Source organism: Ambystoma mexicanum, chromosome 9 (assembly GCF_040938575.1).
Source record: "Ambystoma mexicanum isolate Mex_15411 chromosome 9, UKY_AmexF1_1, whole genome shotgun sequence".
NCBI classification, from domain to species: domain Eukaryota; kingdom Metazoa; phylum Chordata; class Amphibia; order Caudata; family Ambystomatidae; genus Ambystoma; species Ambystoma mexicanum.
In genome coordinates this window covers 1,448,456,964-1,448,482,638 of record NC_090931.1, presented here as the reverse complement: position 1 = coordinate 1,448,482,638, position 25,675 = coordinate 1,448,456,964, and the positions used below count along the sequence as shown (strand labels likewise).

At 44.7% G+C, this 25,675-nt stretch overlaps 1 protein-coding gene across 3 annotated transcripts in view; it reads left to right on the top strand.

Annotated features, from left to right (window-relative positions):
* Nucleotides 1-261: 261 nt before the first annotated feature.
* The window catches only part of TTLL4 (tubulin tyrosine ligase like 4), a 1,554,536-nt gene continuing 1,529,122 nt past the window's right edge, over nucleotides 262-25,675 (top strand). For 2 of the 3 annotated variants that reach the window (XM_069616870.1, XM_069616871.1), the window contains exon 1: nucleotides 262-380. In XM_069616870.1, the coding sequence (XP_069472971.1) occupies nucleotides 270-380 (111 nt within the window). In that variant the 5' untranslated portion in view covers nucleotides 262-269. The remainder of the gene's footprint in view (nucleotides 381-25,675) is intronic. The other variant, XM_069616872.1, reaches the window with a different exon arrangement.

Genomic DNA, 25,675 nt, shown 5'->3' with positions numbered 1-25,675 from the left:
CGGGTAGAACTAAAAATAGTACGCTGTCAATTTGTTTTTGGCTACTTGCCTTATTACAAAATCATCATACTAGTTATTCGCGTATTCTACGATGTCCCACCAAATATGAGGGCTACTCATGAGAAAACACAAAATGAAGCTTCCGTTGAAGTTACTGGTTGCCTGTCGGTTTCCGATCACCATACTCGGGTCAAAACCTTTGTAAGATGTCCGCCAAGTGCACCACACGTCAATTCGTGTCCTTCTTTTGTGTTTGTTACGGTGCATGCATGGTCTGCGTGTTACCGCGCGTGGTTACCAGGGGAGCCGCTTCCCGCGCAGGAACCGGAAAAAGAGCCGGCCCGGGAGTGGCACCGGGAAGAGGAGCCAGCCCGAGCCCGGTGAGCGCAGGGGCCTCGAGGGGGCGGAGCCAGTGGTCGGGTACCCAGAGTTGAGCAAGTTCACTTCTCAGTGAGACCTTGGTCCTACATCCCTGTCAACATTTAGTCTTTCTCTGATACCCCCCCCCCCCCACTTGTAAACATTTGGGGGGCGCTTCTATAATGTCTGTTTCAGAGTAGGTACCCTGCGCTAGAAAGTACCCCACTTCCCCCTCAACTCAGGGCGTTATACTCAATGGAGCCCCACGTAACGTTCATAGGTAGGCTCGACTGTAACCACGCCCCCATTGCTGTCAAGCCCCCCAACCCCCCCTTTCCTAGCAGCCTTAATTTAAACTCATTGGCACTTGTCACTTGTTTAGGGTATCTCCTCAACCCAAAATCCAGGTCCCAGCCTTAGTTCTGACTAGAGTCCACACCGGCACCGTTTGAGTTTCCTGGGGATTTTTTTGGGGGGTCGGGGGGGAGAGTGCTTCTTAAATAATGTTTGGTGATTCATTTGGAGAAAGTATAGCATTATAACCCAATGTGTTTAAACGCCGAGTATCTACCGTTTATTTCACTCGTGGGTTAAGTTTTTTTTAATTTTATTTAGTATTCTATTTAAAGACAGTGATTACAGCGGACCGGGTAGGGTCAGACCTGCAGTGCGATTCTTCACTGGGGGTCAGGATGTGATGATTTATGTAGTCCGTATTCTATTTGTATGTACGCTTTTAAAAATAAATATTTTCGAAGGACTTTAAACAAGTGTGGGAAAAGTTACATTCATTGGACGATATACGGTGTTGGCAACACAAAAACCATATCGCGCGCCCGTGCCCTGAAAATGTTATGAAAAGACCGGCGTAACGCTAAAACATTACGCCTTTACATCATTTTCAACTCAAAGCTTGTGGTGATATTGGCAGCTTCCCGTCGGCATTTGACAAAAATTGTTTTGCCACCTATTTTTTTTAATTATAATTTCTCTTCTGTTGTGGGCAAACGGAGATTTAAGCTGTTGAAACAGTCTGAATGTAAGGTGGATGCTATACGTTTGACTGTACGGAATACTGAATTTGTTCTGTTTCAAAGAGCTGCCAAAAGCATGGAAACTGCTCTCCTGAACACCCCTGAAAACTTGCTCTCCATTCTTGACTCTAATCTCCCTTCTGTCCTCTTTCTCCTTCAATTATTGTCTGCTTTTGCACAGTCAGCCATGCCATCCTGCTCAATCGTCTCTGAGACAACCTTGGTATTACTGATCATGCCCTGGCCAGGTTGACCTCCTTTCTCACCGACCCCCCCCCCCCCCAACCCCCTCAAGTCTGACTGGGGTCTTTCCTCTCTTCTATCTCTCTACTTGTGGTATCCCCAGGGGTCTAACCTCTCCCTGGCTCTTAACAACTAACTGGCACGTCTTGCCCACCACATCGCTACTTTCTGCTCCAGTTTTCAATGTTGTGCGGATGACACTGCTCTTTCAGGCTTCCCTCAAAGCCACCTCTGCTTCTTCTCTCATACTAGACTGTCTGGCCGCAATTCAGGAGTGGTGCGCCGCCAATGATCTCTGCCTTAATGCCAGTAAGACTGAGATCCTCCTCATTGGGACACCCGCTTCCCTCCTTTCCTCTCTCTCCGGCCGCCCACTCTGGGCCCTCTTCCTGTGAGGCTAAGAACATTGGTGTCATCTTCGACTCCACCCTCTCCTTCTATCCTCACATCTGTCTCTAACAAGTCAAACTATCAGCTGCACCTCCTCAGAGGTATTATTCCTTTTCTCAGTTTCCCCCAGAAGCTCACTGTCCCCAGAGCTCTGGTCTTCTCTAGGCTGGACTATTGCAACAGTCTCTTTCTAAATCTTCCTGCCTCTACTCTTCGACCTTTACAACTTATCCAGAACGGGACTGCAAGACTTGTCCTTGGCCTCAAGCCCAGGGATCATATCTCTCCAGCTCTGAAATCTCTTCCCTGGCTCCCTGTGGCTGCAAAAATCAACTTCAAGACCCTCTGCATTGTCCACAAGGCTTTCGGGGCCTGGGACCGATCTTTCTCTTCCAAAACCTCTTCCTTCTCGAGCTCTCCGCTCATCCACTTCAACTCGCTGAGGGTCAGACGCTTCTCCAAGCAGAGAGTTGGGTAGCAGATCGATCTCCTCGGCTGGGCCTCCCCCTGGAACAGCCTTTCTCTCTCATACTTGAGCAGAACTACCTCTGGTTCCAGAAGCACCTCAATACCTTCCTTTTCGCTTCTGCTTTCTCTCTTCCTCCCCTGCTGATGCACCCTGGTCGCCTTTAGAAATCGGGCCCAGGCTCCTGCATGTCCAGTTGCCCTTGCACTACCTCTGTGCTTCCTTCTGTATTTGCAACCCTATAGTCCCTTCTTTCTACACTTATGAGCCACCTGCTGGCTGCACTTGTAAGTTAACTGCACTTCCCCTGGCGCTTCTCCCCTTCCATGTTCTCCGCATTTGCGCAGTCTGAATGATACAAGGCCTAGTGAGATCGTTATTTTGTCCTCAACAGCTTCCCCCTCCTTCTTGTCACACCTAGACGCACTTGTGTACAGGTGTGTTATAAATGCCACATCGTGTCATAATAGTTGGATTTTTTTTAAATGTCCATTGCTATAGCAGCCATTATTGGAAGCTGTTGTCTGCGAATCCGAAATCGGTGTTTCATAATGGGTTGCATATGTCCATTTTTAGCAGGTAGCATATGTCGGAAGTTATTGTTCAGTGTTAGTTGCTGCGTCCATATTTGTGCGTGATTTTTGTGTAGGTTTGGGACATTAATGTTCTCATGAAGTTTGATTACGAAGTTAAGATGGGTGTACAAAAAGTATGGTAATTATCTGCAAGCGATGGAGTGCAGACTGCATCCTACCTAGCCTGTATTTATTTATATAGTGCCTTACGCTAAGGCGCTGTACAGAACCACTTTACAGTACAGAAGGGGTTTGAACATGCTAAAAGGAAATACACAATCCAGAAACAATTCAATAACAAAATAGGTTTTCTAGTCATTCCATCAACAGCCAAAGCATCTAATGCATTTTTTTTGAGGGGGGGCCTCCATCCCCCCTTTTTTTAACCTTAAAAACCCATTTTTATAAAACTAAAGCCTTTGCTATCTAAAAAAATGCATTAGATGGTATATTCTTTTTTTAATTTTTTTTTTTTAAGATGGTTTGGCTGTCGATGATTCAATGACCTGATACCCAAAATAGCAGACATGGAGGTAAGACTGTAGTAGAAACTTTCCAGAGCAGTATGAAAAGCAGAAACAGAATCAACAGATCAAAGAGGAAGAGCATTCCAGTGGAAAGGTTCAAGCAGGACGAAGGAATGAAAACGTGATTGCGCTCAAGCAGGACGAGGAACAGATAACAAAGAGATTGAGAGCGAAGAACTCGAGGAACAAAAAAGGAGACCAGATGCAAGATAGTTTATTGGATATTTGTAAGGTGCCTATACAACAAATGGTGTTTCAAGGCGCCACAAGACAAAAAGGGGGGGAGGGGGACAAGAGAGAAAGATACAATACCCATCCTACTAGGCAATTTGACATTCGGTTCGTGCCACTGCTGACCTACTCGTTGCACCATTCTACTGTTGAGTACGCATAGGAGACAGAACATTTTCTGTAGCCGCAGCAATTGCATGAAATTAACTTCCATCTTATATAAAACTACATAATCATCTTGCCTTCAGGAAGGTGATGAAAACCTACCTCTTCTAATAGGCCCCCCCTTTACTTCTCTTTATCTCGCTGTCTCATTGTACTGCCTCCCCCTCAGCACCAAGATCTTTGAATCTGCGCAAGCGAGGGTTAAACTAAGCCCTTAATATAAATCCATGACTCTGGAGTGAAGCTGTATGAACCTTGAGAGAGTCAAAACTCTCAATGTCTATATTGAAACCTTCCTCAGTTGTAAGGGTCATGTGGATGGAGTTGTTAGCAACTCGCATTACCACCTTAGAGAGCTAAGACTCTCCAAACCCTTCATATCACAAAATAACCATGACGTACTGGTCCGAGCCATCATCATGCCCTGGCTGGACTACTGTAACACGCTTCTTCTATGTGCAAATAAACAGTGTAATACTAAGCCACAGATGATTCAAAATGAAGCAGTGCGTATCATTTTTGATATTCCTAAGAGGGAGCATATCTCTGGCGTACGAAGGAGACTGCACTGGCTACCACTGTCGGCCAGAGCAAGTTTCGGGGCTCTCTCCGTGGCACACCAATGCATACACGGAAAAGCTCCTTGTTATCTTAAATGCATATCTCCATATATTCCTTCCATCACCTACGATCAGGTACTTGAGGACAATTGCAAGTTCCACGTGCTAAAACAGCCAGTGAATATGGGCGCTCTTTTGACATCCTGACGGCACAAGTAAGGAACACATTCCCTCTGGTGTTGCGCCTAGAGAATTGTCACTTGGCGTTTAGGAAGCAAATGAAAATCTGATGACTGCACCCCGATTCCTGCAGGCTTTGTCGATATATAAACAAAAAGTACTGTGCAAGCAACACACTCCCTCTGGTGTTGTGCCTAGAGAATTGTCACTTGGCGTTTAGGAAGCAAATGAAAATCTGATGACTGCACCCCGATTCCTGCAGGCTTTGTCGATATATAAACAAAAAGTACTGTGCAATAATTCCCGCAACTAAGATTGGGCAGTTACCCTTGGAGGAATTTTATATCGCTACAATCGCCTAGGAAGTATGTTAAAAAATGGTACATAAATACAATTTATGGTTGCTGAGAAAAGGTCTAAATGATGATAGTCCTTTTAAATGAATTGTGAATCTTCATGTGGGACACATGGCCAGTCTGCTGCCTTCAGGCCATTTGTTTTCACTGTGTCAGCCTCTACCCAGATATATATATATTTTTTAATCTATCGGTCTCTTTGTGTTGGAAAGCTTGCTCTTTGAAGTTGTAATCCCCATTTTCACACATACTTTTCATGTACCAGCCAGGGGGAACTTGTCCTACAGTTGGTGCCTTCAGAGCCACCAGGTCTGGGGAACACTGAATTTCCACACCTCTAGCAGGATGCTTTATTGCCTTTGTAATTAGCTAGGGGATGTAACATCCACACTGGTAGTGGGAGTTTTCCTTTTGAAGTTTGCCCACAGCCAGAACAAAGGGTTTGCCTTGAGCTGACATTTTTCCTTGAAAACAGTGGCTTTTTAAAAGTCACTGGTATTTTGTGTATGAAACGTAATATACATTGCTTTTTGTCAATATGTATCATGTTTTTTTCTTTGGCTTCCTGTTAGCAGTGGTATATTTTCCCATTTAAACTGCTTTTACTTGCACACATCTATGTAAGCCTTTTTTGTGTCACTGTTTACAAATCCTGTTTTCCATGTGAAGGGGACTTTTGATTCCTCCTTTTGTGAATTAAAATGCTGCTTTTCCTTTTGGTAGCGACAGGTAGGCCTCTCTTCCACATGGCTCTTCAGTTTTACTTGAAAGGAACACGCAGGCCAAGCCATTTTTGGTTCAGTGTTTAAAATCCTGCTGTTCATGTGAAAGGGACTTCTGTTTGGGGCCTTTGAATGCACCGCAGATACCCCTCGTTCTTCCATGACTCTTTGTTGAGGAAGAGCAGAGCAGGGCAGAGTTGGGGTTCCATTAGGCGTAGTTTCCTTCATTAGGGAGTGGGCACTCCAGTCTCCATCTCTGTTTGGGGGTATTGCATGGCACGCCCTTTTCTCCTTCCTTAGGGAGTGGGCACTTAGCCTTTCCTTCCATCTTTGGGTTAGAGGGTGTGGCACGGCACCCCCTGTCTTCCTTCTTTTCCAGGTCCCTGGGGTTTTCACTGGACTCCACTCACCTCCAGGCTGGAAGTTAAGGTGGTTAGTTCTCTATTAAAAGAGAGTTTCAGTACTTTTTACACACATTTCCCCGGACGATTGACATATATTTTACAACATACAATTATAACATGACATTTTCACCATTTCCCAAAATACATTTTATTTATTTTCTTCATTTGTACAATAACATCAAGTAAATCACTCCAGTTTTTTATTACACGGCCACAATAGTGGCCGTGTAGTTGTGGTTAAGTTGCTGTTTCCATAGGAAGAGCACTTTTTGGGCAGCCTATAACTCCGCTCCCCCTGGACGAATCCTCACCAAACTTTGTAAAAAAAAAGTATATGGGCCACTCTGAATTTGTAAGTTTGGTCCAGGGGGGCAAAAGTTATAGGGGGGGTCCCAAAACGTCTTTTTTTTTTTCCCCATAGACTGAATGGGGGGAAAAACTTTCCGCATGCCTACAGCCAAAACCGCTGGATGGATAGTCATCAAATTTGCGGCATGAGCGGGCTTGGTCCCAGAAGCGTGCTTTTGTAAATTTGGTGCCAATCCGTCCAGTAGTTTCCTTTTTTAAAACAAACAAAAAATACGTCTAAAAAATGTGATATGTATGTTTGCTCCGCGGTCACAGTTCCCTGTTCGCTCCGTGGACAAGATACCGATTGGCCAGGAGGGTGGCGTCATGACCGCGGACACGTGACGTCTTCGCCGATTGGCTATAGCGAGCTGTGATGTGCGTTAGAATATGTGGATGCACCAGACATCTTGGATCCGAAGACAGCGTGGTCGCCACCAGAGGCGAAATGGTGTTTTGGAAACTGTTTTGCTCTCCTACAGTGCATGGGGAGGATCACAGAGTAAGAGATGGCTTAAAAACTGTATTTGTTTTGGGTGGCAGGTGGTAATGATGTATTCGCCATGCAACATGGTGTTTGGGAAAGTCTTCTGAACACCTACAGTGCTTGGAGAGGTTCAGACCGTAAGAGATGACTGAAATACTGTACTTATTTGGGCGGCAACTGTTAATGATGTATTCTCCATTGCCGCATTGTTCAGGATATTTGTACATGCAGAAAATGAGGGGTGCGATAAGGGTAGTATTTTAGTCCGTGCTGTGTAGAGGCACCTTGAAAATTTTCAAAGGACACGCGTTGTTACTGACCATTCAAATTGAGTACATGTTTCCTATGGGTCTGTTATTGATTAGTATGCCACCATGGTTATGACATGCTGCAGTGGTTTTGGCCAGGGCCTACAGTCTTGGATGCATGGCTGTAGGACGGAGGCCATACTTTCAAGACTGTAGGCCCTGGCCACAACCATGGATACACCTGTAGTATTGACTAACGATTACATGGTTGTGGGGAGTGTGTACAGCAGCCAAGAACAAAGCTATAAGCGCTGGAGGTGTAAACCAGTGCACACCCACACATTGCAATATGGACATACAGCTAGGAGTGCAGTCTCTGGCCAGAACAAGTGAAGCAAACTACACCTATCAATACACCCGTACTACTGCACATCACTGGTTGTGGGCAGGATGTACAGTTTTGGTTGCATGGCTGCAGGCTGTAGCCCATACAACAAGCTCCTAAAACCCTAGGCCCTGCCCACATCCACAGCATCATATTGGAGTAATGCATACACCTGTAGTATATGTTAGCATGTCAGATAGTTCTGGGGAGGGTGTACCAAAGGCCATGCACCCAGAAACGACCTTACAAGCAGTGGAGTTATAAGCCAATGTACACGTGTACATTCAAATGTATGCAGACATATATCCAAATCTGTAGGTCCAGCCAACAACCACTACAGCATATTAGACAGGCACATTAGTGACTATGTTGTTATGGTGGAGTTGCTGTTTCCATAGGAAGAACACTTTTTGACTGCCTTATACCTGTGCTATACTTGGATGAATCGTCAACAAAGTTTGCAAAAAAATTGTATCGCTCACTGTGACTTTCTTTGGAAAGTTTGATGTTTGGTGCAGGGGGCGCAAGTTATAAGGGGCGGGGGTTCTCAAAACGTCTCTTTTCCCCTTAGATTGAAGGGGGGGAAAAGTTTGTGCATGTGACTCATTCCCTGATAAGTTGTACAACAGCATAAAGTGAGCTTTTTTTGGTGCCTCCCCCCCCCCCCTGTGTTTTAATCATGTTTTAGTGTACGCAGATATCGCTAGTAACATATTGAAACCAACACTGCATTGGACTTGACACACTCATGTAACAGTATTTCGGAAGTTGACCTTGGAGGGGGCCGGAAAGGGATGTGGAAGTACAAAAGAAAAAGTGGAGCTTTTTTGTCACCAAAGTTCTACGTTTAAATGGAAGTTCCTGTTTACTGTTCCATGAGCAATTACTGCCTGTGGGTTCTAATGTTTGTCTTATTCATGTTTTAGTGTACACAGATTTCGCTAGTAACATATTGAAAACAAGACTGCATTGGACTTCACACACTCGTGTAACAGTATTTCAGAAGGTGACCTTTGAGGGGGGGCGGAATGGGATGTGGAAGCGCAAAATGAAAAAGTGGAGCTTTTTTCTCACTAAAGTTATACGTTTAAATGGAAGTTCCCGCTTACTGTCCCACGACCAATTACTGCATGTGGGTTAAAATGTTTTTGGAATAAAATTGCTGTCAGACTGGCGTCCTCAGTTTTGTAAACTACGGCACCCATCTGCAGTGTTTGCTGGAAACATCTCTTTGGGATGTGTATGGGAGTAGCGGTTCTCATAACTGGGTTGCAATATGCTGCTTCAAAGAAAGAATGTATTTGGCTTCTGAGTGAAGGCCACATGAGTTGCTTTTTTGGTTGACCGCTCAATACGCCCGCGCATCTGAGTGAATGTATAACGGGCAATCGTTTTTTGACCTTGAGTGAAAAGGGAAACTTACTGGCAGTTCACGGAATGAAGGGGTCGAAAAAAATAGCAATTGATAACGTTATGTTTTAAAAAGTTTGTAAGGGACATGGAATATCAGTATATGAAGAATCTTCCATGCGAACACATTGGTGTACCTTGCACAAACAGAATGGAGGCAGTAAATATTGTGTATGTTTAATTTTGCCCACTTTGCAGCGAACGTGCTTTATTGTTCTCTTACCGCACATCTAATTGTGCCAATATAATTGTCGTAATATCTTTCTGCGCTATTACATTATTGCAGTAATATTTGAGTGTCCCGGTTGTACATTTGTAGTGTATGACTGCACTCATAACTATCTCCACATTGCTTTGTGTTAACCGTTGCACGTTTTTTTAGTCGTCTTTGAAATCACGCGACGTAATTGTTTTTTTTCATTCTCCTTCCTTTTTCATTTCATAACTGAATTGTCCTCTTCCTCTGTAGTTGGCATTTTTTTTTTCTCTTACAGTGAATGCAAAATCTCGGCGTTTGTAGCTTGGCACTATTATAATGGACATTACTAACATTTTATAAAAATGTCATGTTTGAACACGTACCTTTGTGTAATACTTTGCACATTTTGTGTCTTTTTAGAAATTTTTTGGTACAAGTTGGTTATTGACACGTATTTTCTGTAACCTTTCCCGCCTAGGTATCTTGCCGTATTGTGTGTCATGGGTTTCACTTGCCGAGTGATGGCTTCTTCGGACGGCAAATGCAGCTGCTGGTGAGCGGTTGCCTGTCCATAACAATTATGTGGAATGAGACTTTAAGTCAGCTTTGTCCGTACGCTGAACTCGCTATGCGGAGCAATGTCGCTTCATTTATGATGCTGTAGACTGAAGGTCATGGCGACTTTTGGGAAATCGCTGTGGAACAAAGCGACTGCTTCAACGAAATCCCAACATTTTTGTCTGCCAAAAAAACGTGTTCGTGATCTTCGACATTTGCAATGCCGCCCTTAGAAGTATTATGATTGTACTAAAAATGCCCTTACTCCGATGGTCTCTGCTACTTTGTTGTTAAATAAACCTACTTTGCAAACTGTAAAATGTTCACGTTTTCTTTTACATTCAACTGCATCATTTCCCAATGTTAGTTATTAGGTTGTACGTCGCTGTATGTTTGTTTACAAGTGCTGCATCACGTCACGTACTTGTGCTTTTTGCAGTCTACCATGGAAAGGGAAGAGGGGCTATGTATAGAATAACCGCCTTCCCTTTCTATGGTGGCCATCTTGAAAGAGGATTTCATTTTGTAATCCGAACTGCGACCGCCGCCCCGGATTACAACTAATCTTCCTTTTCAGTAGCACATGTTACTGTTTTGCTTATTTAGAGTGTTACTGGCAAAGATTATGGCGTCTATGTACTTTACTGAGAAATATGCAGTATTTGGAGTGTATGCAAATTTTTTGTAAATGTATTTATTATTTTTTTTTTTCCTTACACTGTGAAAGGTTACGCATTATTATCCTTGTTTACGGAATTTGCAAACGGCAATGAGCAAAAAGGCAATAAACAGTAACATGGGTTGGTAGATGATACATTTTGTCCGTTTATGTGCAAGTTAGCGCCCCTGTTTCTTATGCTGTCTCGTAACTCCAGTGCTGCTGTTTCTTAGGGAGGAAGGATGCTTTTAGCTGATGTACTTTTGCTAACGATATATAATGTGTAGTGCATTGGTAATCCCTGCATACCAAAACATGTTGGCGTGTACGGCAAATGTTGAGGGTGGACGTACGGCAAATGTTGAGGGTGGACGTTCCGACATGAATATAAAATCTATTTCCACACTACCCACGAGGCATAGATGGTACAGTTGTGTGTACTAATTCCGGGACATGTCACGGTGCTGTACGCCAGCATACTTTCATGTGGCATTCTTCGCAAGGTGTATATTGTTTGCCAAACGACTCTTGGTAAAGGAACGTTATGGTTACGTTGCCCTACTGAAAATCTGTGACATGCAGTACGAAATTTCTTTCTTAGCAAGACCTTACACTTGTCCTACTAAAAACCCGTACAATTTGTGATGTCGTCTTTGATGTCGTGGGTGTTACTGTTAGCAGTGCACAGTGCTGCGGGTAGTTATGGTTGCTTAGCGTACCATAACTAGTGAATTTCAAGGGTTTTTCGATTTTACTTTGAACCATAATGAGACTTTTGTATTATGCCACGTTTGTAAAAAACTTTTAGTGAATTTCACAGGTTTTTAGTAGAGCGACTTAACCCTAACGTCCCCTTAAAGTTTTTTTTATATATATATAATTTTATTTATTTCTTTTCTCCAGAGGGTTACTCTGCTTGACTCTCATTTGGCTCATCGGTCGTAAAGCGTGTCTGGGATGAGAGCTTCTCAACTGATTGATGTGGACCCATCCTCCTTTTGAGGTGCGGATCTTGTAAGCAACAGGAGATATTTTATCTAATTTCAAAGGCACCATGCCACAATGGGATGAATTTCTGCTCCTTGGCCTGATTCCTTTGAAAGTGTACAGATAAACCTTTTCACCTACTTCATACTCTTCTTGGTCGTCTTTAGATCATAATAGGTCTTCCTCCCTTCAGCCAACTTTTTAACATTGCGCTGAGCATAAGCAAAAGCATGCTGGAGGTTCTTGCTTAAATGTGCAATGTACTCATGGGTAGTGGACGCATTTATCAGTGTCTGCTCTTGGGTCCTATAGAGCAGATGCTGTGGTAACACAATTTTCCGTACGGTCATGAGCTGAAATGCAGACATCTTTGTTGCAGAAGGTGGTGTAGACCTAATGGCCATCGGATGTCCCAACTGGGCCCAGAGTCTGCCACAAACTTCTTTAAGATACTCAATTGTTTTATTGCATCTCTCTAGCCTCCCTGCTTGAGGCTAGGCCGTAGGCAATGTGGAGTTTTCTTTTTACCCCAAGAATCTCCCCCATCTTTGCTATCGCCTCGCTGGTAAAATGGCTTGCTCAATCCTTTGTGGCAGGCCCCAACGAGAGAAGATATGGTTGCTCATTAGTGCAGCAGCTGTTTTTGTCTTAAAATTGGGGGCTGGAAGACATTCTACCCACTTTGTGAACAAGCATGTTACTGTCCACATGTACTTGTTTCCTCTAGACGAGCGAATCACTGGCACGATGAAATCGACTTGCAAATCTGACCATGGCATTGTCATTCCCCTTTTGTAAAGGGGAGCTCTGTGTGTGAGTGAACTGGATTGAAATTGAGCACACACAAGATGCACCTTTAGGTAAATGTCGAGGTTCTGACCCATGTGTGGCCAGTAGGCAACCTTGCGCAAAATTTCCAATGTTGTATGAAACCGCCTATGACCGGCAGTGGCCGTGTCATGGGCATGGTTCAACATCCGGCTTCGGAATGAGGTAGCAACTGCCCACTGGTCACAGCCTGATAGGGCTCTACTTTCCAACAACCTGCCTTGGATCCTGAACATCTTGGAAAACGTCACCAACATCCGGAGATCCTCTAACAGTATTATCCGACTCGGAGGAAAGCTTACGGGGTCTTCAATGTGTCGATAACATTTCCCAATGATCGGGCCCTCTTTCTGTGCAATGATCACGGCTACATCTGGGGTATCTTCACTCCACTGGGCAGGCGAGAGTTCACTGTTGGCACGAGTTTGTGACCTGTTGACGGTGGCAGTAGGGATTCTGTTTCTATGAGCACTGGTTTTAGCCAGCTGGTCAGCCACGTCATTCCCAGTCTTCTGGCCCCCTCTTATCTTTGAATCCCCTTCTCTTCGTCCAATAGATGGTCATCTCATTGGAGGGCACCAGATCGTGGATTGACTGAATCAGTTGGGCATGCTTTAGGGGTTTGTTGTTGCCACAAAGCATGCCTCGATTCTTCCTGTTAATCAAGTGCTCCACAAACCCATTAATCTCCATGTTCTTGTTGGTCATTAGACTTTTGTCCTCGAGACAGCTTTCTTGAGCACAATCGTGCAAGTCCACCAACCCTTGCGCTAGGGGACTCTCCTTGTTTTGGCCATATCTGACCTCCACAGGAAAGCCTTGCATGGACAGAATCCAGGAAGTAATTCTGTAATTACTAACGTTCCCCGCCCGGATTCTGTGACTTAGTAGATATTGCAAGGGCTGGTGAGAAGTCTCGACAATTATGTGCTTCCTCTGCATGAATGGGCGGTCATTTTTCAGCGCCTGCATTGTTGCCAGGAGTGCCTTCTCGCAGTCATTGAATGTTTCCTCCACAGAGGACAAAGTCTTGCTCGCGTATGAGATGACTTTGTTGACCTTGTCAGGCTTTTGGTACAATACCGCTGTTGGGCAAGTATCTGAGAACCCCGTCTCCAAGAAGAACTGCTTGTTCCTTATGGGGTAAGCCAAACAAGGAACCTAGGAAAGGCTTCTTTTCAGTTGTTCAACTGCCTCAGATTGTTCCGGACCCCACTCATCTCTGACCGTTAATAAATGGACCAAGGTTCGAGTGATCCCTGCGTAGTCTTCAATGAACTTCCGACCATAATTAGGGAGTCCAAGAAGGCCTCTTAATTCTCGCAGAGTGGTAGGGTCTTTTAAATTTCAACAAGGCTTCCACCTTCTTTGTCTGGGGATAAAGACCCTCTGGGGTGATCTCGGGCCCTAAGAAGTTCGCTCGGGTCTTAAACCACTGTGCCTTCTGAAAGGACAGTTTTGCTCGGGCTTTCTGCAACTGGGTTAGAACATAGCAGATTTCTGCTATATGTTCCTCCGCAGTTGAGCTCTTGATCAAAACAGCATCCAAATAGGCCAGGTTTCCACTTTCGCCCAAATCGGGCAGGGCCTTATGTAGGAAGATGTTGAACTCATTGCCAGAGTTTATGTATCCAAAGGGGGTTGGGGTCCATGTATTCTGCTGCCCACCGAAGGTAAATGCAAGCTTGTACTGGTCTTCTCTACTCACAGGTACTGTCCAGTAACTGTTGCCTAGGTCAAGGGAGGTGTACACCTTTTGACCCTTGGATCTGGGTGAGACCCTGATCTATGTAGGGAAGGGGCCATCTTGACATGTGGACCTGTTTGTTCAACTTCCACAGGTCTGCACACAGTCTCCATTGGCTGTTTGGTTTGAGTATCTCCGAAACTGGGTTGCTTAAGGTACTTTGTATCAGACAAATTATCCCACAGGATTCTAAACTCTTGATAATCTCTGTGAGTGACACCATGGGCGCGAGAGGTATAATATAATTTCCCAAATACTGGAGCCATCTCGGGCTCCATGAGAATGGTGGTTGAATGAATGGATGTGCGTCCAGTCGTATGAGTTAACTGAAACGATATCTTGAAATTCTAGGAAGACCTGTTTTTAGCTTTTGTCTTTGTTCCTCGGTCTCACAGGCATTGTAATTGTTTATTTGTAAAGCGCTTATACACAAGTGCTTCAAGGCGGGAAGGGAACAAGGGAATATAGAAGACATTCTTAGGCCTTGAAGTTTCCTAATGATCTAACAAAAAGTGACTGGCATACTAGGCCTGATGGCATTAATACTAGCGCAGTGGCAAACGAGAAGGAAGGATAGAAAGGCGTGAGGAGAGGGAGAAGAACAAACCATCCATAAACTACCATACTAGCCCAATGACATTTCAGATAGCACAAGTGCATGACAAAGAGTGAGGTGATATGGTGGCGAGGGGAGAGGCAAAAGAACATACAGAACAAATAAACGTACTAGGCCTGGCAAACTAGGCCTAGTTCATTCAGGTCGTGTAAGTGCGCAGACAGGAGTGCAAGGGAGGGGCAGGGGAACAAGTGCGCCCAGCAGTACCCTGGGTTAAGTGCAGAGAGGTTACCCTTCTTATTCAACGAATTCCAAAGTGCAGTAGTGCTGAGTAGAGGCCCTGAGTCAAGTGCAAAGACCGGCGGGGGAGTCTGGGACCTCCTGAGGCTCTGGAGTTGCACCAGGCGACCAGTCAGCAAAACTGAGCAGAGTTGGGGAAGTAGGCGAGAAGAGCAAGTAGGTTAGCAACACCTCCTATCAGGACTGCCTGATAGGAGGGATGAGGAAACTGTTCTATCCTGGGCCGGAAAGGAACTCCAGGGAGAGTGACCTTGAGAGTTCACTTTGGTCCAGGCGAGGGGAGTCCAGACCCCATGGTTCTGGGAGATATTCCCAGTCACAGAGAAAGGAAGTGCCTAGAAGACAGGGAAAGGAGTACCAGTAGCAGCTCAGAGTCAGAAGGTGAATGGACTAGAGTGCAGAGGACGAAAAAGACAGTGAAAGAGATTAAGGGTTTTGTGATGGACCCAACAAGACAAATCAAGGCTATTCAAAGCTTTGTGACCCCAAACCACAAGAATGCCAAGTATTCGGTATGGGAGCACCTGTAACTTTATGAGCAAATGATGGCATAATTCCAGATCAGGAATGATGTGAATTGTATAGCATTTGCTAAACTGACTTTCTCACCCGAGTACTCCAGTTTCTTTGCAGGACTGGAGGACCAGGATCATCGTAAATGGTCCACCTACAAGGCAGCCATATTGAAACATTGTTTTACCCGTAGAAACCCACAAGAGGCCCGTAAGGCTGCATATAACATGCAGTGTGGGGAAAAGCGGGCGCCTAGGAAGTTTGTGCAGGAGTCGAGCATTTGCTCAGACTTCCCAGCGAGTGAACACCAATAGTAGGGAGTTCATAACTACATATTTCCATGCGCTCCCCAAATACATAATGACTCAGTTGGTGTGTGACTTTCACGCGCACAGGACCCTGGATAGGGTGATTCAACAGGTCACCAGGATGTAGGAGGTCCAGAAGCCTACTGAGAGCAAAATAACAGCCAAAACCCTGAAACATCTAAGACCCCTGCTGCTGCACAGGTAGAAACTAGCCCTCCACTGGATCTGGAGATGGGGGGACCCAAAAGTGACCCTCCTGCCAACGAGCAAAATGGAAAGCCGAAGGGACCCCCAACCCAGCCCAATCGAATGGCAGTCAGGCAGGGACCCAGAACAATGATCCCTCTGACCCTACAACCTATATACATCCTAGATACAAGGGTATTAAACCAATCCTGGGGTATATTTACACTCCCCCGGCCCAAGGGGGGGGGGGGACTTATCAGGTAAGTACTGCCCCGGGGAACTTCACTCAGGAGAGGTGTCATCCCTGCACCTCCCAATTTGAACTTTTTCTCTAAATCTCTCCTTAAACCAGAACCTCCAAACAATAATCCTCTCTCTCCCTGGTTCCAGGGCAACAGATCCCTGAACCTGGGAGAAGGGAGATTCAGGATGGAAAATGATGGGGGATAGGGGGGAATTTCCAGTACTCGAGCTACTCTGGGAGAAGGGACAGTTTCACAGAAGGGTACATTTGACTTCATAGAGCTAGGGTTTAATGAGCCAAATATGTGCTTCCTACAAACATCAATTTCTGCCCAGTATTCCACCAAGATCGGGCTGTTCCACCAGACATGTCCCCAGGCGCACCACATTGTCTCCAGCATTGCTCCAATATAGATGCTTTCATTTTATGCAGGCGAGGCAGAGAATAATGCCATTGGGTTAACACTTTATACCAAAATTCCCTTATTTGGATAGAGCGAGTACATTTGGGAATGTCTTTCCTTAGCCACTCTCATTCTGTTTACTATAGTGTGGGGGCGGGGGGTGCAAGTGGAGGCCTAGTTTATAATTTTGTTTAAGTTTGATATTGGAGCCTTATCACCTGGATTAGTGGTGACAAATTATTCGAATGAGGTTAACTCCCTGATTGCTGCCTGTTTAATTGGAGGAGCCAGTATCCAATGCCGGACCTGAAAGTACTCTGATTCATTCAGTCCTAATTCTAATTTGCATTGGGTAAAGGGCTTTGGGTCCCTGCCTTCAAACACGTCTCACAGTTTCGTGCAGCCTGCTTGTTTCCATTTAAGAAATGCCAGAGGATCTAGGCCTGGTGCAAACTTGGGATTAAGAAAAAGCAGCTTAACGGGTGAGGAGAGTGTCGTAAACTGATATTGCTTAGCTGCAGTATCCCAAACCTCTTCTACTAGGCTTGTAAGCCTACTCTTATGAATGTTAGGGGGGGTCGTTCGCTTTTGGGAAGCCATAGAATTTCACCTAGTTGCGGTCCTCCTATCGCACGTTCCATCTGCACCCAGTGTTTCTCAACATCTGCACCCCACCAGTCCTTTAACTATTCAGATTTGGCCTGCTTGGTAAAATATTTGCAAATTGGGAAGAGCCAGGCCACCCTTATCAATAGGAGTGACTAGAACCTCATAAACCACCCTTCGAAATTTTATTGTTCCATATATAAGCAGATATCGTTTTATGAAGCATTTTAAAAAAGGGGGCCGGGAGTTGAATTGGGAGTGCTAGGAGAAAATTGTGTTTTGGGAAGGATAGTCCTTTTTACTGCATTGATTCGCCCCAGCCAGGAGGTCGCTAACAGATCCCATTTCACTAATTGGTTCGTAATGGCTTTCAATAAGGGGGGATAATTATCCTCATATATCCCAGCTATTTCAGGGGTTATGGTGACACCCAATAGCTTGATTTGCTTCTGTGCCCAGCCGAATTGTGTTTAAGCTTGCAGTGACTGGACTTCATTAGGGGAAAGGGATGATTTCCGACTTACAAAGATACATTTTGAAACCTGCCACCGAGCCATATGTCCTTAACTCGCGTTCTACTGCGGGTAATGTTCTTAATGGTTTGGATATAACTAGCAACATATCTGCATAGGCCATAATTTTGTGCATTATCCCCCCAAATTCTATTCCTTGGATATCTTCCGTTTGTGGAAACCTACCTAGTAGTGGCTCCAAACCTATGGCATATAATAATGGTGACCTTGGACAACCTTGTTTCCTCTTTGGAGACCAATGGGGGGAGAAAATTGTCCATTTATCTATAAATGGGCTACTGGCAATTTATAGTTTACCTTTTATTCTCGCTATGAACTGCGGACGGAAGCCAGTCTTGGCCATGACCTGGAATGACCGCCGTTCAAAAGCCTTTTTCGGCATAGTAGAAACGCGATAATATCTTTTTCCCCCAAACTTTTCTAAGATATGGCAGGTGCGCCTAATATTGTCATGGGTCTATCTTTTTATTTTTTGATAAAGTCCGATTGATCTGGGTGTATGATTGTGGGGAGTAAGTCTTCTATCCTATTAGCCAATATTTTAGAATACATTTTAGCGTTGAGATTGATACGTGCGATAGGACGGTAGGATCCACATCTACTTGGGGCCCTTGCCAAGCTTTGGAAACACAACTATCTTTGCCTTCTCCATAGTGGGGGATATACAGCCTGACTTCGTAAATGTATTATATAGATATAGAAGCTTCGGTACCACTACCTGCCGGTATATCTTGTGAAACAGAGCAGGAAATCTGTCTGACCCTGGAGATTGATTTGGAGGGAGAGAGTTTATAACCCTTATTACTTCTTCTCTCAAGCCGTTCCCGATCTACTGCTGCTATCCTGGGAAGGGTAACTGCTTCCAAATACGTCCCCTGAGTTTGTTCATCTGGATATTCTGAGTGATAAAGATTCAAATAGGTATGAAATTGCGAGGTAGTTTCCGTTACTGTGTCCCCTACAGGTGATTGGATCGACGGAATAGTTTGCGATGATATTCTTTGGCGTAGTTATCTAGCTAGTAAGCGGTCTGCCCTATTCGGTTTAACATAGGTTTAACATAATATATCTGTCAAAGATATAAAGGGGATTTTTCGGCCTCTTTTGCTTGAAGCAAATTTAACTTGCCCTTTACTGTTCATATGCTTTTTGAATGGAAGGGATTACTTTGTTTTCCATTTTCCCCATAATTTGTTGTAGTTCTTGCTCCAATTCTTCTATTTCCAATGCCATTTTTTGTTTGTCTATAGGCAGTCTCTGCTATGAAGATTCAGGGAATAGTCGCTTTAAACGCGTCCCAGGTTACCTTTGCGGAAGTGTCTTGCATCAGATTATATTTTTCCCTTAATTACAGAGTCCTGCAAACTTTCAGATGGAACCACCAGGCCCATACCCTCTGGGTTGCCCCTATGACATTTAGATCTATATTCAAAGGTGCATGGTCCGAAAGCTTGATTGCCTGGCAAGTGATTTGGGTGACCTTTCCGAAGAGTGGTTTCGAGACCAGGTGTAATTAATACGGGAAAAAGACCGGTCTACATGCGACTAATGGGTATATCCTTTCATTTCCCCCATTAATGTTGGGCAGATATCCAGCAATGTTAAATTTGCAAATTTTTGTTTGTGTTTTAGAATGCATCAATTGCGTTGAACGGGTAAATGCACTCTGATCGCGCAAGGGGTCCCAAGCTAAATTGAAATCCCCTAGCAAGATTATTTCCCCCTCGCAAAAAGCTTCCAATAATGTGATAACTGATTTTAAAAAGCCTTCCTGGCCAGTATTGGGAGCATAGATCGAAGCCACCGTTCCCTTTGGGCCTATTCCCAAAGTTGTAAAAACATAGCCTTCCTCTTTGTGGTTTTTTGTTCCAAGCACCTTAATATGGGGAGCAAGCTTCATTGCTATCAGTACTCCTGCAACCTTTCCCACAGTGTTTGCCTATAATACCACCAGGTATCGTCGTAGGCAAAATTTATATTTGTCTGCCAAACATATATGCGTCTCTTGAGTGCCACCACGTCCGATTGGTGATGCCCCTAGAGAGCTTCAAACTTCCTATGTTTTGCCGGCGCATTGAGAAACCTAATATTCAATGTTGAACACTTGAACTATCCTAATGATTCACTAAGCACACAGAGCCAGAAGATCGTTTGCATATCACCATTCCTGAACTTCCCATCGAGTACCATGCATTTCCACCCCTACTAACCCCCTACTAACCCTTTTATGCAACTTCGCCTTCCCTCTTAGGCCCCCCTAAACCCAACTTTCCTAATGAAATCCCCAAACAATGTCCTCTGGTGTGAGCCACAGTACCTAACATAGCCCAGCCGTGAGTCAACTTTACTCCCAAGGCAACGTGTGGGGTAACCTAGTACCCCCATCTGTTACCTGAACAGATGAGTTCCTCTTCCTCCAAATAGGACCATTAGTTCAATGCTTGATGTTTGTTTTTATTATTTGTAATGCGCACCAGACACAAGGGTATCGGGGCGCAGCAGTTACAAGAAAATGCGAAGCTTAGTTACAGTGAATCATAAAGTGAGAGCAGGGTATGCAGATATTTACAGATATTACAAGGCATTGTGCACAAAATTGATGTTACTGCCATGGGGGTAGCCGGTAGTGAATCATAAAGTGAAATGCATTACTTACAAATGCAGGATATACAGATATATTTACAAATATTATAGGCATAGTACACAGAATTGAGGTTACTACCATAGGGATAGCAGGTGGGCATTACTAGTTGCATTTCAGATACACAGGTATGGATTATGCATCATGCGAGTTAATGGTCAGTGGCTTTCAACCACAAGATAGTATTAGTTCTGAAATTCTGGTAAGATTGGTCTACTCTCAGTGTAGGAGGCAGGGAGTTCCATAGTTTGGCTGCTTTAACGGGGAAACTATTACCTCCAATCGTGAATAGTTTGAATCTAGGGATGGACGAGCGATCCCTGTTTGCTGATCTGGTTAGTCTTAGGGATGTCCGTTTGTGGAATCTCTCAGAGAGGTAGATGGGAGCGCCGGCGTTAAGAGATTTATGGGTGAGCGACAGTTTTTAGTAGGATTTTGTCATTGGTCCGAAGCCAGTTATTCTGTCGTCTACTCTCAGAAATGTGCTCTCTTCTGGAGATACCTAGGGTCGCTCTAAGGGCATTGTTTTGTAAGGTTTGGATTCTTCCAATGATAGATTTGTTAGAGCCTATGTGTTTTAAGCCCCACCCCGCCTCCCTCCCCACCCCAGAGCTTTTGGAGTGGATTTGGGATTTTGTTTACTCTGAAGATCCTTTGTGGCCCCCACCTGGGTGAGCTTCTTTTCCCCCCTCAGCATGTGATGTAAAAGTTACTGAACTGTGTATCCTGATGTCCGAGGGTAACGTTCTGTGAGTTTGAAGAATGTTACACAGGCATCTGGAGAGAAATAGAAGCCCGCCTCCAAGTCAGTGTGTGGATGTCTTTACTTATTGGTCACTTGCCAGCAGCTCCGCCAAATATTTTTCAGGTGCGCATGTTTCAAAATTGCTTGCTTCTGTCCCCCCAGTTACTCCTTGTAGTGGTTGCAGCACTATGTAAAAATGCTTCTATTGTGGTGTCCCCTCCACTGATCTACTTGTGAAGTCCCACAGGTGAGTGTCTGCTTCCCAGCAAGGATTGGGGCCTGGCGCGAGCGCTAATGTTAGTGCCAGACTGGATTTATGGCTGTGCGTATATTTAGGTTTGAAAGCGTTTGTGCCCGGGTACCTTAGTCTGTGTTTCTTGATGTTGCGCAATGCCCTGTTGGTGTTGGGCATCCAGACATGCCTAACTTTTTTTCGAGTTTTCCTTGAGATCTGGCGGGCCACGCCCCTAGAGGGCTACCTTCTGCCCTTTGGAAGTGTGTGTTCGCAGCTGTAAAATGAGCACGATTTAGTCGCTCCACAGCCCGGCTGCTATGGGATGTGTTGGGTCTTCCCAGCTTCAATCCACAACAAAGATCGCGGTGGGAGGGGGGCGCTCCACTGATGATGGAGGAATCGATCAGAGCACACTGCGCACACGTCCTCAAGGTGCGATGACCATCTTGGAATCTGATGCAACAAACTGAATTTGGGATTTCAGAACCGCCCCCCCCTCTCCATTGAAAGCACTGTGTTGGGGAAGCTGGATAAAAAGGTTGGACTGATTTTAATAACAAAAAGACAGCTCTTCCTTAAAGAAGGCTGGGTCACCAGGACAAAAAGGATTACCCAATTAAATTATAGGCCATAGTTTTCAGCGCACACTGGGAAGTGAGCTTTGTAAATTTCAAATGTTAGCAACATTCACCCTGCAGTGTTCTGCCGGGAATTAATTAAATTAATATCATTAAATAGGGTAAGGATCTACACAGTGTTGTTGTCCCCCCCCCCCCCCCCCGGCACCCTATAAAGAGAAGGGATTTAAGGTAAGCAGACTCTTTCTCCCCCCCCCCCCCCCTCTCCCCCCCCCAACCACCTTTTGGGTTCACAGGGTGCAGTTCTACTTACATAGAAATCCTCTGTTTAAAATTCAGGAAAGCCAGCTGCATCTCAGAACACTCTGGAAAGATACGGCAGGGGTTTGGTCACGCGTACCTGTTTGTGTGGGTTCTGTCTTCCAAACAGCAGTGCTCCGCTGTTAAGCTTTGGTAGCATTCGGGTTCTCGCTCGGTTCAGCGGTGGCTCTGACGGTTACTTTTTCCTCGGGCTGTGGTTTCAGTCTCTAGCCCCATTTGGCAATCTCTGCTCGTTGGCGCAGGCTCAGCTGGTCTCTACTACTTTCTCGAGCTGTGGTTTGGATCTCCAGTAGCTCCCCAGAGTTTGGGACGCCTGCAGGGTCTCTTGGCCAGCAGTTGGCATAGTCCCTTCGTCCTGGACTACCTTTGTGCTCCCACTTGCCTCTGTGCACGGGATACCTCCCTGGTCGCAGTCTCCTGGGTTTCCTCCTCGGAGGATCGTTCTCTCCATGTTGGTTGCCCTCAGCTATTTTGTATTGCCTTTGACCAGTCAAGTGCCGCGAGAGAATGCACTGTTAACTCTGATTCTCTAGAGTGATCTTCATACTCCTGGCCATCTTCTGCGTAACAGTACTTGTATTGGAACTATATGGAACGCAAATTGTGTGCTCTTGTGCCTTAAGTCGGATCTAACCTATTAGGTTGGCTGGCTTTACAATAACAGATATTGCCACTATGCGGAAAGAAAATGTTGATTGGAGTGATGACTTACACACAAAGCAATCAAGTGATTTAGAGGAGGGTAAGTAAAGATCATTCCTTTGTGTTTGCAGGGGCGTTTTGTTCAGACTTGCAGTGTTGTGGTGGTTGGGGACACACTTCTCATGGGTGCTATGGTATGCCTGGTGGACAGGGCATTTTTCTTTGACCAGGTGAGTTGTGGCTACGGCCATGACCTTGGAGGGCCTCAGCCCACATCTGACACTTCTTGCTGGGTGTCAAATTTCGTAGACGGACCACCTTCAAAACGCAGCGAAGGAATTGCAAAACATTGTTACAGCTAGACTTCCTGTGGAAGGTCTAGCACTTCTTCCAGAGCGCTTCAGGCCAACTGCATTATGGAGGATGTTTCTGATGGATGCTAGAATGGTGGATAGCACCAGGGCTTGCACAGTGGATCTGAAGCTGGTGTGTGGTAGATGTTTGAGTAAAGGGTTGGGTATAGGAAAACTCAGAAGAGCAGTTGTATGGGGAGAGAAGAACCATGTACAAAGAAATTCCATTGGGTTGCAGTCGTCTTTTAGGTGAAGATTAAATTGATCACCCCATTATTTATCAATTGACACAAAAGTGATTGACCTCTTATGGGCTAGTCACAATGCGGCGAATAACTACTCCCTTCCACCCCCCCTGACTGTTTTTCTGATTTCAGAAGACGATGGGATTACAGCACTCATTTCTCAGAAGTCAAACTGTTATGCGATTTCCCTGCCGATTTCCTTTAAACGAAGACTCTCAGCAAGTATTTTCTTCCATCTACAGTACCTAAAATGTGACGAGTTGCAACCATTTTATAGAACAAAGGGAAAGCCGGACGTGGAAAAGCTTTTGCACATTGAGCCCAATACGTGCTCATGTTAAAAAGGTTCCAGATGAATCAAATTTAAGGTAAAAAATGCTTAATTTATAAACACCACTTTATTTAAACGCCACACAGAACCCATGTGTTACTAGTGCCTTTTTGACTCTTTACTTGCCATTAAACTAGTAATTTAAACTTCACCTCCAATACCTGTATTGCTAGCTGTTACAGCTGTGTGCTGACCGATGCAGGGAGGTCTGTATCGCATGTGTTAAAGGCCCGCCCTCCCCAATTTATGGCTCTTGGCTTTTGCCGCAGGCCAAAACTCGGGGGATGATCAGCATTCTCTTGCAATAATGACGCCTCCCTTCGTGTATAAGTCAATTGAAATGCTCAAATAACTATTTATATACATGATTTAAGACTATAAATTATAATTCAAATGCGGTACTAGGAATTATATTCTAACACGCCGAGCAGTTAACTTCCGCACTTGCATTCCATGAGAAATGGTTTTATTTCAAATATGCAAAATGTGCAGTTCACTAACGCAATCGTTGACGCCATCACGTCGGGGTAATGTGTTCGTTCCCAAGTCTCTTTACAACCATAGTTATTGCTAAATGGAATTCAAATGATGTCTTTTCTTGTGCTGGTGTTGTAACGTTTGTTGGGGTGGGGGGCACTGTTTGCATGTATCCTATTCATTCATTATTACATTGCTCTCAAACGTTCGAATTGTTTTCAGCTTCTGGGTTTAATGTAACGGTGGAGGTTGTCCCAATTCCTATGGGTGGCGCCAGCCCGGGATTGGGATGGCATCCTGCCCTCCACCTTGGTTGCAGGTAGAAGGCAGCACCCAACCCTGGCAAATTTCTCACCTGGGAGAGCAGATGATTTACATTTAAACAATCGGTGTGGTAGCAGCAGTAAACGTACAGAGAGGCACTGAACAGAAAGACTTAAATGCTGCGCTCAACGTTTAGATGGCCCACGCCTCAAGTTGTTAATATTGCTGTGTGAAAATAAATAGCCTCTGAATTTGTGGTGAAAGGTAGATCTAATGGCCCCACTCACGACCAGCTTTCAAAACTGTCATCCAGAGAGCCACAATTGTGAGTCTGGCTTCATCTGTGTATTACATGGACTCATGACCCCAATGCTGTTCTAGCTTCTGGACTATTCACTTTGTATTATGTATGAAATAATGTAAGCATTTCCTGATGCGTCCACTAGCTCTCTCTCAAGTTGTTTCATGTCCTGCACGAGTAAACAAGCGCATAAGTTCGATTGTAGCCAGCCCTACAGATGAGGGGTGTATCAGTACTTTTACTCCCAAAAAATGGGCAAATACTCACAAAAAATACAACTATGAAGTACAAATAGTCCCAACAAAAAATATGAAGCGGACACATTAAGTGGAGCTGTAAGGACGAAAACTTCTCCCACTGCTTTTATCCTCGGAGCCAGTGTACGAAAAGTAGTGCAACTATATTCCTTGCTGGCCTGCACTGCTCTCCACACACCCCATCGTTGCGCCCCCTCCCACTCACAATCCAAACCCCCAAACAAACACACCTGCTATTTAAGGGCATGATCAGTGCATTGCACGGAAGTGCAAGCTTCAACTTCTTCCTACACTTTTATTTTAAAACTAAACCCATTCATGAACGGTTTCTTTTTAAAATAAAAGTATAGGAACAGTGAAACTTTATAAAGTATAGGAGCACCGATCCGCTTGCGCCCACTTCGACCTCTTCTCACAGCTCAATTGATGTGTTTGCACAAGTAGTGCCGCAAGAAGAAACGATTAGTCTGATCCGAAGAGGTAAAAATGTATCTTTTAACATGCATGAATAATTATGTGTATAGAAACACTTATTACAGCTAAAACATTTTTACTCACTTTTATATTA